Below are 17,006 nucleotides of genomic sequence, written 5' to 3'. Positions count from 1 at the left end.
AGCCATGACCATGATGAACAAACAAACCATTTCCACATGTGCACACTGATTTACTGAAATTAATGTGAAATAATTTCAGCAGAGCAGTTCCGTTTGCCTTCAAGGAATTCTGCTCACTAATCCTGTTGGGTGCAGTGAACCTCACAGGGTCTGTTGTGTAAAGGACTCAGTGGTCACACATGAGGTTTCTCATGGAGCCGCTGCTCTATGTGCAGAATCCAGTGTTTATCTGACACTTTATCTCTTTAAAAGGTATTTTGACTTGGACACTGATTTTAAATCTGCCACATTTTCACACCTCCTTTAAAGCACATCTGTGAGCAAGGTTTTTGTTGATACTGACATATTTACAATCATTGGAACTGATATTATAAGGATAGTTTAATTAAAATGTGCTCCAAAATAGAAATATCATATTTTATGCTTAGGTTTGAGATTACACAGGAATTTTATACTATTATAGTCTTGTGTTTAGCACACCATTTATCTTCTTTATTCTATTCCTAATCTTGTATCAATAAGCTGCCTCCATTACAGCTTTCATAGAAAAGCCAGTTTAACTCCCACTTAGAAATCACTCCATATAAGCTTCCCTTCTGCGAAAAGGGAAAACAGACTCCCCCTAGCATTACATAGTACATGTACTTAACCGTCAGCAGTCACATGCCAGACCGCTGGAATGTACCAGGAGTGTGGGTCAGACAACTTTCAGGATCAGAGGTTTCCCTCATTATAAAGTCTCTTTGATGGGCGTGGAGTTCTGTCTCTATGACCACAGGTTGCTTATAGGAACGACTGCAAGAATCACATTTGTTCCTTAAGGACATTGCTTCATAAATCCTATATTTCATAACAGCATCGTGCAACTATTTGACGACTTCTAATGGAAAACACACAGAGAAGGTTATTAAGTGCGACCTCGTGAATGTGGGAATGAGTCAGGCAGTATAGTGTCGGATTTGAACTTTCAAAGAAAAGAAATGTTAAAAAAAAAAGGAAACAACGCGTGGTTATCTAGATTGGATATTTTAAATGAGCAGAATATGGGGAATGCAACAACAGTGATGGGCAGAAACGTGTACAAAGAACAAAATACACAGAGATAATATCACATGATGTTCACGTGAAATCTGGTCCCTCAACTTTTGCATTCAGTTTTTGGATTGACTGCAGGTTCTTCTGTTTGTAGGGGATTTTTGTGGTTCTAACCTCTAACTTTGCTCTCAGTTTTACCAAGATCATAACATTAAAACCCTGTTGAACCTAAATTTGCAGCACTTGTTTTAACTGACTGCTAACCAGCTCTCCTAACAAAATGAACACCATGTCTGCTTGCCTGCTGCTTCTAATGTGAGCTGTAATGCAGTTTTATAGTTTAACTGGAGTTCAAGGCAGAAAACTATTAGAAGTGATGGAAACTAATAACTACATTCAGGACATTTTATTATTTTATTCTACTACAGTTCAGAGGTTAACATTATACTTTTCACTTTACTGTATTATTTGACAACTTCAGCTATTTTGTAGTACCATAAATACAATAAACTAATTAATTATAATCTCTTATTGAGCCCCAGGTGAAATTCTGCTAAGCAACATATACATGGATTACTGTACGTACAACCATCATGAGTATTATTGTGAAGTACTCATGGATGTGACATTGATTATAATCCAATAATATGATATAATTCTGAAAAAAAGGATATTTTCAATAGTGAGTATTTTAGTACTCAAAGTATATTTTGATTCTAATATTTGTTGCTGAATTTTAATACTTTGAATTTTGGCTTTTAATTGTAAATATTAAAATGATTTAGTATTCTTAATTCTACTTAAGTAAACAAATAATTCCTTCACCATGTTTCATTGGTATATGCAGCTATGTAGTTGCATAAAATTACACAAAAAAGAGCGTGTGAAAAACAGGAACTTGTTGTTTTGTCGTGGGTCATCAAGTCTGCTGCTGTTCTTTTGCCTCACATGCACTGCAAACACTGTCAGCTGAGCCCCCAGGGCCACCAGGGCACAGCTGACAGGCGAAAAGACAAAAGTTGTGGTCAGACCCGTGCTAACAAAAAGCTCCAAAAGCTCCAAAATGTTATACAAACTTCTGGCTGGATTAAAGTGATTAGTCCATTATTCTGAATTACCAGATATTGAGAGGGGGTACGGATTTAAAAGGTGTTCCTTTTGTTGGCTCAGATTTTCCTGAGACTGACTCAACAACGAGCAAATCAGATTCACAATTGTTTCTTTTTGGTACAAAGCGGTTGTAGAAAAACTTCCCACTCCCCTCAGGCGGTTTCTCGATATTCATCCGGCTCTCAGTGCAGCTCTCTACTCTGCTGTCAGGTGATCATCACAAGACCGATGGCTTAATCCCCCCATACAAAAGCAAGAGCAGAAATTAGAGGCTTTCTTAACGTGCATGAAACCAACTGGAACACAGCGTGATTTGCCTTTAAGGGTTGTTTCCACAGATGTTAAAACTATCACTGAATCTAATTCGAAGATACACAACGGGGGAGCGTAGCAGAGGGAGATTCTACACTCCTCTGGGGGAACTAATCGACCGTATTACAGCTGAGAGTTGATCTACAAACTGATTTGTCACCAGGAAACAAGCAGGTGAAATATGATGATTGCACTGGGCCTTGGTCTTTTTTGTCTATTTTTCTGCCCGGACCCCGCAGAGGCTCAGTTTCCTCGAGCGTGCTGCACAGTGGAGGGGATCCGGACCAAGCAGTGCTGCCCTGCGCTGGGCTCAGATCCCGCTAATGTTTGTGGCTCCCTGTCAGGGAGAGGAATCTGCTCTGCTGTCCGAGTGGACTCCAAACCCTGGGGAGGACCGTACAGACTGAGAAACGTAGATGACAGAGAGAGGTGGCCGACCAAATTCTTCAATCAGACTTGCAGATGCACTGGTGAGTGGTGCACAGTTTCTTTAATAGCCTATTTTGGATCTGTCTGATTGGATTTCATATGTTCTGACATCTGTTTTGCTCCTTGTGTTGCAGGTAACTTTGCAGGTTACAACTGTGGTCAGTGTAAGTTTGGCTGGACTGGACCAAACTGCGACCAGAGGAAAGCTCCTGTTGTGAGGAAAGACATCCACACTTTGACCCCCGAAGAGCTCGAAGAGTTCCTGAATGCTCTGGAACTGGCCAAGACCACCATCCACCCAGACTATGTCATTGCCACCCAACACTGGCTGGGGCTGCTGGGACCAAATGGAACCGACCCACAAGTTACCAACATCTCCATCTACGACTTCTTTGTCTGGCAGCATTACTACTCAGTCAGAGACACTCTTCTTGGTAAATAAGCATTCCTTGACATAAAAATGTTAGAACTGGTCAATTTGTGTTTTTATTCTGTTAAATGAGATTGTAACAGTGCTTAAAATATCTGGAATAATAATCTTTATAATTTCTTTTGTATGATTTGTGGAATTTTACTTAAAAATAATAATTATAGAGTTGTTTCACAGTGCTGATATATATTTTGTAGCAAACAAACAGGATCAGAAATTATTGAAAGTGTAGGTTGGTGAGTTGTCCAGTATTTTTCTTCACTACAGCTTGTAACCTAATTGCTACACACAATAAATGAAGAGGGATAGCATGTTGTGTTTGAATTCTTTTAGTGGCGAGCAAGAACCTCTGTTTAAATTTTTAACGATAGTACATGAGGAATCTGTTCATTCATATGTGAATTTAAAAATATTAATATATATTCCACATGTACTGTTTGTTGTACTGATATTTGCCATGTGATCCTATGAAGAGGAACTAATAAAACACTTGATTGCCCTGCAGGTCCTGGCCGTCCGTTCAAAGCCATTGATTTCTCACACAAAGGTCCAGCATTCATTACTTGGCACAGATATCACCTTCTGAGCTTGGAAAGAGAGCTTCAGGTATGTGTCATTTTCTGAACGAACCTTTATGACTATGGATCCTGTTGTGATTTTTTCAAGCTATAAAAGTGTATTCTATTTGCAGTGATTTCTTTAAATGGAATTTTGAAAGGCCTTTCACAGGAACATTCCTAAAGATATTATTTTATTGCGCCATATATCCACTGAGTTCATTAATCAATAATATTTTTGCTAAATCTGTCCTAACCTTAGTAAAAATAATTTTAGTTGTTTTCGAGACAGAGTAAGAGCTTTTTGTTGTCTCATGCTGCTTTTTCTAGAACATAAATCAGAGTGGATACATGGTAATTATGTGGAAGACTTTCAAGATACAAAGTGTTCAGAGAAGAGAAAGTGAGGAGATATCAGCAAAGGACTGATATATCAACCTTACAAAAACATATGTTGAGGACTTTAAAAACATTTCTGATAGTACTGCGAACTAATATCAATAAAATTTGCCTTTTCCCTGCAGAGACTGACTGGCAATGAGAACTTTGCAGTCCCCTACTGGAACTTTGCCACGGGGCAGAGTGAGTGTGATGTTTGCACTGACCGTCTGCTGGGGGCCAGAAACCCAGACAACCCCTCGCTCATCAGTAACCAGTCCAGATTCTCCAGATGGGGTGTGGTGTGCAACAGGTCAGCACGGCTTATTGATAGGAGGGAGGAAAATCTCAGCAGTTATTGGTTGGATTGAAATAAACTAAAATCTAAACAAGTAATACGTGTCTTGAATTCTCCAAATCAGTTTAACTGATGTGTTTTTCTTTCCAGTCTGGACGACTACAATCGTCTGGTGACTCTTTGCAACGGCACCAATGAGGGTTTCATTCAGAGAGGGATCATGGAGAGAGGAAACATGTCTCTGCCAACCATGAATGATGTCAGAAGCTGTCTTGGCATCAGGGACTTTGACAGTCCTCCCTATTTCACCAACTCCTCCTTTAGCTTTAGGTACAACTCTACTGTTTAATGCCGCATTTCCACCTGCTATTTCACTCATACTGCTGCAATCAGAAGCTGTCTAAATTAGATCAACTTCTCAAATTTCCTTTCAAAGCTACAGTTTACCAAACATTGTGCTTTGTGACTCACAGAAACGCTCTTGAGGGCTATGACAAGCCAGACGGACAACTGGACGAATCAGTCGATAACCTTCACAACCTTGTCCACTCTTTGCTCAACGGAACCAGCTCTTTGTCTCACTCTGCGGCCAACGACCCCATCTTTCTGGTCAGGATTTAATTTCATGGTTACCACTGAAATGATACAGCAAACATGTTTTGTTTCCTTCCACATTAAAAGCACTGCGGTGTTTCTGTTCTGTTTATTCCCCAGGTGCTCCATGCTTTCACCGATGCCATTTTCGACGAGTGGATGAGAAGGTTTGTTCCAAACAATGCCACCTTCCCGGATGAGATGGCCCCCATCGGTCACAACAGGGACTACAACATGGTTCCCTTCTTCCCTCCCATCACTAATGAGGAGATTTATGTCCCATCTGAGCAGCTGGGGTATTCATATGCCATTGCCCTGGATGGTAAGGAAACATTGAAAGGTTGAGTTTGAAGCACTAGGTTGATACTTTGGGTGAAGCTATTTTTGACAGAGACTAGATGAGAACCCCCCCCACACACCCACCCAAAACACCATCACCCATCACACCACCACCCATCCATGCCACCACCACCAAGAACGTATACCACAAAATCGATTTTAAAATAAAAAAAAGAAAAACTAAATCTTAAATCTGTAGGCTATAGTTTAATTCATGGATTTGTGCTAGACTATTTCTTTCCAGACTTTACAAACTGCATAAACCTTCTTCTGGTGGTATCTTCATATTTTATGCCAGTGTTTTGTGCATAAGTGTTTTCAAGTTGCCACATTCACATTGCCAAGTTCATATTGAGTCACCGATGCTGGTTCAAAGCCTCATCATATCTTTCTTTGTTGTGTAGTTGCAAAAACCCTTGAATACCTTATTTTACCATAACAAATAACACATTTAGTTTTTCTTCTGCAAAAAGCTTTCAGCGAGTATCCACCTGTACTTCATCTTTGCAGATGCAGATGGAGGGCCGAGTGTGTTCGTGCTGGGTTCCACTCTGGGGGGAGTCTTCATCGGTCTCCTGGTGCTTCTCCTTATGTTTGTGCTCTACCTGCATCAGCGGAGAAACAGAGGCTTTGAACCTCTGATAAAAGCAGATTTCACAAATAGAAAGTACACAGAGGAAGCCTAGATTTCACCTGTTGTACTGAAATGCACTTCAGTGTTCATACATACCTAAGAGTGATGGAGCAGCCGGTCTACAGTGTTCTGTAGGCTCGGCTGTGAAGGAAAATATTAATGCTTCAAATTTATTCTTTTTAGATAGTAAATCAAATTTCATTTAGGAAAGATCATGTGAATCTTATTCTACCAATTGGAAAATATTAATAGAAAGTCACCAAACATTTCAAACCAGTGTAAATTAATGTATACTTTGACCAGAACGGAAAGATCCTTTTAGAAAATGTCAAAACACGACCCTTTTTTCCACCATTGCCTTTGTTGTGTGTCATTTACAGAATTACCACAAATACAGATCTATTGGAATGTTTTTAATAACAATTTATTCCCAAGAACAGTAACAAAACACAAATGCAATCATCTTAATTGCACTGAAAAACAGTAAGGCATATTTGCTCAACTAGTTCTTCACCCTTCAGTTTGAAATTCTATTCAAACTCGAAATAAACTTTTCCTCATTAGGATTTAAATTCTTCCAGCAATGCAATAATTGTTTTTTTAAAAAAAAGTAAATGTTGACTTTTTCCTGCTCATTCTATTTTTCAGTAATTTGTCTGACCAGACATCCGTTTTTTATATTTTATTGCAAAAATATTAAAAGTTCAATGATACAAAACATAAAAAGGGCATCCTGTGAGATCAATAGTCATAATAAAGAATCATTCTATATGACACATTTGACATATTTTCTCAATATTTCTGTTCTTGTCATGTGGATGCAAATGCAGAATTAAATGCAATAAAGAAAAGCTGAACAAATATTCGTTGATATACTGCGAAGGGCATAACGCAGGCTAATTGTGTGGATATGTAAGCTTAGCTGGCCTGGTGGTTATGGACCTGACGGGCTCTCAGAGAACAGTGGATGTACATCCAGGCTGGTTTTGTACACCCCCCTCAGCAGTGCCAGGCCTCTCACATTCTCTGTAAGTACGCTCTACTGAGGAGCTCCACTGAAGCATTCAGCCCTGTCCAGTCTCCACAGATTCTCATTTCACAGGTGACTGTGGTCGGCTTCAAGCCTGTCTGTGCTGCAGACACAACCATTCAAGCTTTCCAGATAAATTTAGGGACCCTTTCTTTGCATTTCCAGTAACCACTGTGTGCTGTTTGCTGCTTCTTCTCCTAATAATTTCCTCCCCTTTTACATAACTAAAATCCTATTTTTCCATTATTTGTTTTTATTTTTACTTGGCTTCTGATTACTGTCTGACAGCATTTTCATTTTGTTCTTACAGTGTTTATTTAAATGAAGGAACAGTCACAGAATAAACTTTGGTCATTCAATCACATGCAAAAGTTGCAACCACACCTGCAAATGTTTTTAGAATCTTCTGCGGTTGCAGCAGAACATGTTAGAGGCCCAAATTACTGTATATTAATATAGAGATTACAGCAGCGTAAGACTTCCCTCAGTGATGCTATATTGAATGAATGTGCTCTTCTAGTGTAATGTGCATGTCCATTTACACTAAATACAGTACACAATCCTGTTTTTAACTACTGCGTTTGACATTCTGTAAAATGGAAGCAGAATACATCTATGGAACACTTTAGTTATTGTTTTTTAAGTATTTGATTTGTGTATTTCCTTACTGTATAGCTTTACACTGATGGTTTACAGTGACTCCATGGAAACACATTCCATGCAACCATTCACTTTAACCACTTCTAAAGAAAAAAATACTATCAAAGATTACACAATAGTGATTATTTAGCCCTCTCTGACATGGAGAAATTAATTTTACACCAAGTCACTAAAGACCCAGCATCCCTTTGACAGCATATTAGTGGCACCTTCTCCGAATATGAATAACAGCCCCATAATAATTCTGTCAGTGCTGTATACTTCTGAAGCCAAGCCTGAGAAACCAGCATGTTATGAGAATATTTTGCGGATAATTAATTTGTTGCAAGGCAAATGAGCATATAAAATGTCACTCCTAACCTTTGTAGTGAGTTTTAGCACAAGGCAGCTGTGGACCAACCCATGATATAGTGTGCCCACTATCTTGCCAAATGACATGGCTGAAAGTAGTGTGAAATGTAAGATGAATCAAATGTGGTGTCTGCATTTGATCTAAAAAAAAACAAACTAAAAACATATAGTGCTAATGAGTATTTCATTGCTTCGCATCACAGATCAGTAATTGGCACGAGTTAATGACAACGGAACACAGATTCAATTGAAAATTTAGGTGGAAGTCGCGATTTAGATCATTCTCCTTTGTTTTAAAATATACTATTAAACATCTGTTTAACTTATTGTGCCTCTTTCAGGTGCATCAAATAACCACATTCTCAACATTTTTCAATACACAATTTTTTTTTGCATAAAAAAATCAAAACAATCAAAGTGTGAGTTATATTTTTCCACAAGGAGACCTACATTATTACCTGCCATATGTGCAAGAAATATATCTTTTTTAAAAATGTTTTTAAATCTCTGAAGCAGAGTTTGTTGAGTCGGCATCAGTTTTGGATGGTGAAGAGATGCCTTAAAATATCAAGTCTACGGATGGCACTGCACGATCTTTGGGAAAGTGGGAAATCATGATGCATGACTGCTCTCTTTTTCAGAGCAGACTCCTCTAGCCTCAAGGCTGGCAGCGTGAATGCTGTCTGCTTGACTGTAGCTCCAATCTGCCTGAATATAAAAACTGCAAAAAAGGAAAAAAGAAAAAACCTGCTGTCCATGTTTAGCCTGTTCCTCCAGCATTATCTCCATTGTCGGTGAAGTGCCAGGGCTGAGAGGGCCAGCATGGCTGGCAGGGCTACAGAGGGTGCATAGAGCGAGGCAGAGTCACCCACAGGCCCGCTCCGGTCGGCTTTCACCACCGGGATTTCAGTGGCATCAGCGCCGTCCATGTATGTTGGGCAGACCTCTGTGCATCCGCTGCCACTGCCTGAGCCGCTACCTTCATCGCCTGTAATACCAGAACAGAACACAAGCCAGAATGAGCACATCTCTGTAATACTGGTGCAACATTAGTCAACAGCTCAACCAGACTTTACTGCACCAAACTCCTGCCTTAAAGCTACAACGTTTAACCTTCACATGAGTTTTATATTTGTTTTATGTCAGAGAGTTGCAAAAGAGCATGATTATCTGAAAAGTGGCATTATCAATCGCAGTTCCCATCAATCCTGTGGAGCATTTTATCTGTTTTGGTTTACTATCACTGCCCTCATCAGCATTGTTCTCACATACTCTAATAAATCCTCTGTTTACCTGCCCAGCACTAAATAGCAGGCAGACACAGTTAGCAGCTACCTTGTTATCATAGTGGAGCATTCTGCTCCAGAAATATTAAGAGATTAAGAGTTGGTGGAGACCCAAAGCAGAGCTAAATGGGGGGTCAACAGGACATTGAACTTAGATTCATCAAGCGAACATGCAATCCAAATTAAGTTCATGCTGCTCTGCATTTGCTGGATTTGTGAATATACCAATTTCTGCAAACATGTTCTTCAGTAAACATGGTACGTCTTCTGTGATAGTTTGTTTAAATGAAGAAGAATGATGCACACCTGATGTGATGCCATTACAATTATCATTAAAGCTTAAAAAAACTTGATTAGGTACAGTACTGCATGTTTGTTTTACTACTACACACTGCTACTGGTAGCTATTTACAACCTCAGTGCCTCTTGTGGCTTTACTGATGGCTACTATGTCCACCTCAAGGTTAGGTGGCATTTCAAAGTAGACAGCTTATCAAGATGAGTGACAAGCAGCTGGAGCATGAACTTGATCAAACAGGGTGGGGAAGGTTAAGACCAAAAATACATTTCCTGCCTGAAGAAACGCAAAAAAAAAAAAAAAAAAAAACAACAGCATGTTGTCACATTTTTGCACATGGCAAAAGTGGCAAATAAGCTTACTTGAGTCTTGAAAGTAGATATCGTTGCCATTGTAAGCATTTTTCAACTTGTTGGTCATCACCCTCAGGGCCATGATCTGCTGACGGATGAAGGTGTCTGGGCGCGTGATGTCGACGCTCACCTCGGGGTTATTCACCTGGTTGGTGAGGCCATCCTTCTGGACTTCAGGAAAGTATCTATACAACACGACACATGAGGTAAATTTATTGTCATTGCTTTGGACAAGGTGCTTCATACACAAAGAAGCCAGCGAGTGCTCAAAACTGGCATTCTCATCAGCGGTTGTATTTTCAATATAAGAGACCAGAGAGAGGCTGAGAGCAGAGTTATATTACAAAGGTTTTGTTGTTTTGGGTCAAATTCTAATAAAACGGCTGGGAATAGCTTTTAGAGTTGGCAAAATGAACACTTGACCTAGTCACGTCAGGGTAAGGTTCTGACGTACTTGTGAGATATTTCTCCAGGGACAGCATGTCTACCTCCTGCATTCCTCTTTGATAAATAAGCAGCAGGCCATCATGTGAGGCCATTCCACGAATCATCTGACACAACTGCATTTGTTTCCCCATAAGCCCAGATCCCTCTCAATAACATACACCTCTGCCCTCTCACCAAGTTAAAACAGGCAATATTTAATTTTAAGTAACGATATTCTGTTCACAGAAAGTACAACTGTATGTTCAATTGTTACCTCTAGGGTTATTTATAAAATGTGCACTGTGAACATCTTGTTTTATATAATAGAGTTGGCATTATGAATAAAAATAGCTCAAATCAATTTGCTGTGACCTAAGAAATGGCTGTGGTGCATTTAGAGCCGTCATGCAAATATTTTCCTTAAAATATGAAATCAGGTCAACAGTGGGAACACTATGCTGGTGGAACATTTAAAAGAAAAATCAAAACATACGGTAGTTTCACAAAAAACACAGACAAATTTGTGAAAAGCATTAAAGCAAATTATACAACATAACAAAGGCTGAGACCAAACCATAACGATCAAGCATTTAAGAGGCGACATCCTGCTTTTAGTTGAATCAAACTATGCCAAGCTCTTGCGCAGTGGAGTTTAAGTCAGGGAAAGTAAATAATCTTTCTTAATTCTCGGATTAGACTGCTTTACATCAGGCGAGCCGAGCAGACTTTGGACTTCTAAGTAACCTTTTGTGTTAGTCTGCATTAGCCCCAAGTCCTGGTAGCCTTACCTGCCCTTGGTATGTCCATTCCAGCAGTCCTCATCACTGGCATTTCCAGCGGTCACTCTGTCCTCCACACACATCGCCTCAGGCAGGTTGGACCAAAATTTCTTGGACAGCTTAAGTTTCTCTTTTATGTCAACCACCTAAGCAAAGAAAGGGGTTGTTACAATGATGAGGAAAAAAGCCTCGTATAGACGAATCTAGTCCAATCTAGCTTTTCTTTAGCTACATATTCACACTACTATGCAAAAGTTTCAGACATCTATTATGTTCTCATTCTTATCTACCGTGCTTTACCATCAAGGAGATTTGCGATTAGTCCAAAATTGACTCTGAAACATGACATTGGCCCCAAACATTCAGCCAGAGTCAGAAAGAACTATCTTCAGCAACAAGAGGGAATCCTGCAACAGATGGTACGGAATCAGCAGTGCCCTGACCTCAAGTCTGGGATTTTATGTAGACACAGAGGTGATCGATTTTTTTTTCCTCTCTAATTTTTGCTTTTATTGATCCCTCGTGGGCTTGTTATGACGCTTTGGTTAGCCACACTAAGCAGACAGGGTTAAGGGGCTTGCTTAAAGGGCCAAACAGTGGCAGCTTGCTGGAGCTTGAACCTCTGACCTTCTGATCAGCGGCCCACTGAGCCACTTTTACCCCCAAGTGGCAAGTTCGCCAAGATGCATGGAGCAACATACCTGCCAAGCGTCAAAAAATATGTGCAAGTGTGCCTAGAAAAGAGTATTAATTTGATTTAGCTTCCTTCACTTTATTGCACTTTATATGAAAGCTACAGTAGGGCAACGCACCTCGTTCAGAAACTGCCGAGGAAGACGACAAAATATGCAAAGCATGACTCAGCCTCCAAACTATCCAGGTTCCAAACTGATGCAAGGAACAAGCTTGAGCCATGGAAACCCCATCTCTGATCTGCTGCCAGTGTCCTGATGCCAAACACCACAGGACACGCCCAGAGCTCTCATGTCTGAGCCCTAGTGCTTCGGAGCTACTCTGGCAGCAACACAATATTAGGCAGGTGGTTTTAATGTTGTGGCTGACCAGTGTATATAGTTAATAGAAACACAGGGAAATAAAGCTGCTGAAAAGAAAATATTACCTAAAACTGAATTTGTATCCACTTTGTACGTTGTTCAATAAGGCATGATGTCTGCAACGACAGAAAATCGAGTATATAATGGCACACAGTGCACTCGTCCTTGTAAAAGCCTCTCAGAGGGAATAAAGGCACTGAGACTTATCGTTGACATTTCTGACTCACATTACATGAAAAATGGTAGTTTCATCATTTAACATTTGAGTAGAGTTAATTATGTGCTACCTGAGCTTTACTCTTTTTTCCCCTTTAAACCTATTACCCAGGATGCATCTCATATGTAGATATGTTACAAAACCACCCCACCTTCACTTAATACCACATCTAATCAAAGGGATTATAAATTTTGGGATTTAACCCTGAGACATCAACTCTTGGACTCCCCCAAAAATTATTTGGCTTTAATTTTCCTTCTGTGTTGCCTATCGAAGGTTTGCATCATGAAAAGTAAGACCATGCTGGCTCGCAGCAATAATTTCAGCTTGAATGTCAGACTTAAATGCTCCTTTGCATCCTGGCCATGTGACAAAGTCAGATATCGCTTCCTGACTTGAGCCTGTTGAACTCCAATCTTTCATCAAACACACGGAATTTGACATATTTCACTGAAGCTGAGGGAAAGCCTGATAGCAGCAGGTTGGCCCCATTATCTTTTTCCGTCTGACTTGCTGTTGGCTTACGTGAAATTGTAGTGAACCTGAGCAGAACATGAAAGGTGCTGTACTGACTGTGTGACGCTGCTGTAGGCCCCGACACTGCTTTTGATGTGTTAATCCTGTCACACTGATGCCAAAGCACTTCAGCAGCTCTGATACTGCCCAGAGGGTCAAGACTGCACTCAATACGAGAGATTGACTGGCAATGTTTGACTAAACCTCATACATTAAGTTTAGTTTAACAAGTGAGAGATTCACAGTTTTTTCTCAGGATCTGCAGCAAAACCAGGCCTGTGAAAAAGTGTGAATTAAACTGAGAATGAGTCATGCATTAGCAATGCAAACATATGATTAGCACTTACTTTAAATATGGTTCTCACATGTGTCATGTAGCTGAAAATAGATTAGCTATCGGAAACTTCTTCTGATTAGGCACATAGAAAAGGTGAGGTAACTAATATATATACAGCATTAATAGGAGAAGCCATATATTCATTACACAATGTGAATCAATGTTGATGTTCTTGTAGCTTTGCTTTTTCAACCAACTACAGTAAACACATCTTAGCAGTCAAATAAAAATCCTTTTGGAGGCAGAAAGCTAAAAGAAATCCACTGGGAATAAAAGAAACATACTTAGTGAACTCAAATGTCAAAAAAAAAGTTGTAAAAAAGAAAAGTTGGAGCTTTTTCCCTACTGAAAGAAGTCAGCCTCTCATACCATTGCGCATTGCCCATGAATAAATAATAAAACTGCAACAGGCAACCCTGGCATGCAACCAACTGCAATGCACACTAGATGGCACTATGTCTTTGAGAAAAGGGGAGATGAAAGCAACCAGAGAGCAACTACAGTGGGGCAAAGTGAAAGTAGGAAAATGCATTTCAAATTGGAACCAATTATGTTAACAAAAATAACGCTTCTTTTAACATCAAACTTCACATCCACGCGGTCTAAACACAGATTGAGCACACTGTGTGGAAAGGGATGGAAGCAGGAAGACAGAAATACACGTAAAAGGACACAAGTGTGCACAGGAAAAGCATGTCCTCACTATCACTCCAGAATGATCACGGCACAGTATGGGAGGAAGCAGAGTGGAGATTCTTATTATAATCAGCCACCTATTACCGAGAGCGCTGACATTCTCATTAAAATCACAACGAAGATCACAGACACAACACCTCCCCCTCGCCTCACATCAGGATATTACATTGTATTTGTTTTCAGTGACATCCTAACAAATGACTACTATCATAGTATGTGATAGCTATTCTAATTTGTGAAGACACCAAAGGCGGCATTACTGTGTGATATCTATAGTCTATAATAAGGCGCTGATGAGACAGTTGATAGAAGCATTTGCTCAATGGGTGTGTGAGCGTTGGTCATTTATATTATAATTTTACCTTCACAGGACTTGAATAACTTGCTTAAAGATCATATTGAAACACTGGCAGCATGAGATTCTTAAGGTATAAGATGTTTTGTCAAAAATACAGCCATGTCTTCTAAAAGCATCTACTATACTGATGTTTGTCACTGATTACACTCTTCCACTGATAATGATGATTGATTGAGACATAAATGTGCTTACTGATGTCTAATAATTAAACATGTTTTAATTATTCAAATAAACTTAAGGACTGATTGTTCCTGTATCTGTATCTGGATTCGTGAAAAAAAAGGCATTTGTAAGCTAAATCAAGCACATAATCTCAATATATCTTGTTCTATAAAGACATATTTTACATTATTAGAGATGCGTCCTACTAGATTCATATACTAAATGTGGATTAAACCATTATTAAATGTTTGTATTTAGCTTATAATAGATTAATAGCGGAACTAATAATATCTGTTATTTGAAGATTTATATATATTGGTGTTTCACAGTAGATATGATTTGTGTAGTTCATTCTACCATCAAACCAAGTTAACTTATCCCATTCATTACTGTGTATTTTGTGTAGGTTGATCCTACTTATATACTGCAATTGCTTTACTGTTTTTTTTTTTTTTTTATGAAATTGAACACAGAGTAATTTTCTTTCTTTTCCTGCTTTGCAATGAAAGAAAGTACAGAGGAACAGACTTATATTTTCTACACTGCCAAGGTCTTCAGAGGGAGCCTGATCCTACTGGGCTGTGTTTGGCCTTGCTCTTGTTCTGTTTTATGCATCATATCATCTATATTCTATGTTTCTAAAAGCCAGGATGTACAGTATAATGCTATAATTTCTGGAAAATGCATGGCTATAAGGGTTTTAAACAGAATATTGTGTTTGACTTCACAAGAACTGTGAGGGCTTATCAGTCACACAGAATTTACTGTTTTAGTCAAAACAGTTTCATTTATTCATGTTTGTCATTAAACAGGAAATAGAAGAACTGCCATATAGTCACATCTGAGGAATAAAAACAAATGTAAAAGTTCTGATTTCGGTTGCTCAGGTTGACATCTTACATCTTTTCTTCACACAAATGTACCGTGCATCATACATTCAACGCATATGTCTACTTTTCTTCTTCTTTTTATCTTATTGGTAATACATTCCGTGTAAAGTCAAACTAGGTGTTAGTTTGTGAGTGCCAAAACCTCCAGTCTGCTGGGGGCGTTTAGATTCAACCTCATGGGTTACTATAGAGATGTACTATATAGACATGCATATTTAATATTTTAAAAGACTTTTCTGGGCAATGTAGTTGCACATGTTCCACAAATGGGACTTTATCTGCTATGCTACTATTTAAAGTGGTGGATTAATCCACATTTGGTGCTCTAATTACAACAGCAGAATGCAGCATGTATGTCGTTGCTCCACATAGACTACACAAGCCTTGGTTATTGTCATTAACAAACACACCATCCAGTGCAACGGCATGGTTCCATAATGTGCTTTAATCATTTCTGCAAGACAATAGAGCTTGTTGGCACAAAAATTAAGCAAAATCTGGATTTGGCAACATAAATTCATTCATTGTCGGTTTTGTTCTTTTCACCGGATCTGATGACAATAAGAAAAATACAGAATATCACCAGACGTATCCTCTAAAGGTCTTTCTGCTCAGCTTAAACAAGAAGATTCATGATCAAGCACCAAATTAAACCTTGAGGATGAAGGCTGCAGTAAGATATACTATTGTCCACTCGTACCTTTTCCTCCCCAGCCATATTTTCTGCTCTTTTACCCCGATTCCCTGCTTCCTGTCATGAGCCATATATTACTCCTTTGTGTTTTTCTCTTTCTTTCTGTGCCTCCTTGCCTCCTGTGACTCTGCATGGCCTCCTCTCTCTTTGGTCTTTCTCTCCGTTACTTTAGTCCTAAGCGAAAGTGAAGGTTTCATGGCTAGCTGACCCGTGATCTTAGACCAGAATTCCCATTCTAAGGAGATTTGTGAATAAAGCCTCTGGTCTCTTGCCACTGTGATATACAGTGCATGCTCAGTCTTCTCTGGTCCGTTCCTAGAGCTGTCCTTTCCCATCTTCTCTCAGTGCCTTCATTTTTAATATTTTGACTACTACAGTTTAAAAAAGCCGTAGGCCATGACTGTAGTTACTCTTTTATGACATTATATACTAAATATTTAATAAATATCATAATTAAATCATGCACTAAATCAAATCAGTGTCCGGTTCTTTCTCACTTCTGCAGGAATAGGTAAACTGGGATATTATTTTAGCAGCACTACACCACATACGATTAATTCAGCAGGAAACTGAAAAGTAGATCGTAATGTAATACAGCTCTCACAGCTTACCAAGCTGTGATCCAAACATAACCTCCCCTTTAAACCTGCTTTTTTTCCCACTACAAATGAAATCCACCCAAACAAACTAGATATACAGTACAATGTTTACTTGCTGTGGAAAAAAAAAGTAATTGGCTTGTTTAAATGGACAAACATGGGGAAATGTTTACAGAGAATAAT

At 39.2% G+C, this 17,006-nt stretch overlaps 2 protein-coding genes across 3 annotated transcripts in view; one reads left to right on the top strand and one right to left on the bottom strand.

Annotated features, from left to right (window-relative positions):
• Positions 1–2,398: 2,398 nt before the first annotated feature.
• On the top strand, positions 2,399–6,472 carry dct (dopachrome tautomerase). The gene is made up of 8 exons (XM_023272428.3): positions 2,399–2,927; positions 3,021–3,320; positions 3,822–3,922; positions 4,398–4,564; positions 4,700–4,879; positions 5,023–5,158; positions 5,264–5,465; positions 5,993–6,472. The coding sequence occupies exons 1-8, from the start codon at positions 2,639–2,641 to the stop codon at positions 6,166–6,168; spliced, it is 1,551 nt and encodes a 516-aa protein (XP_023128196.2). The 5' UTR covers positions 2,399–2,638; the 3' UTR covers positions 6,169–6,472.
• Positions 6,473–6,514: 42 nt separating this feature from the next.
• Positions 6,515–17,006, bottom strand: part of LOC111569954 (glypican-6-like) — an 84,361-nt gene continuing 73,869 nt past the window's right edge. For both annotated transcript variants that reach the window (XM_035949122.2, XM_023272427.3), the window contains 3 exons: positions 11,309–11,445; positions 10,104–10,279; positions 6,515–9,145 (listed from right to left, as the gene is read on the bottom strand). In XM_035949122.2, coding sequence (XP_035805015.1) covers positions 8,937–9,145; positions 10,104–10,279; positions 11,309–11,445 — 522 coding nt within the window. In that variant the 3' untranslated portion in view covers positions 6,515–8,936. The remainder of the gene's footprint in view (positions 9,146–10,103; positions 10,280–11,308; positions 11,446–17,006) is intronic.

The sequence above is a fragment of the Amphiprion ocellaris genome, chromosome 11 (assembly GCF_022539595.1).
Source record: "Amphiprion ocellaris isolate individual 3 ecotype Okinawa chromosome 11, ASM2253959v1, whole genome shotgun sequence".
In the NCBI taxonomy this organism is placed as follows: domain Eukaryota; kingdom Metazoa; phylum Chordata; class Actinopteri; family Pomacentridae; genus Amphiprion; species Amphiprion ocellaris.
This window is presented reverse-complemented; position numbering and strand designations above follow the sequence as displayed.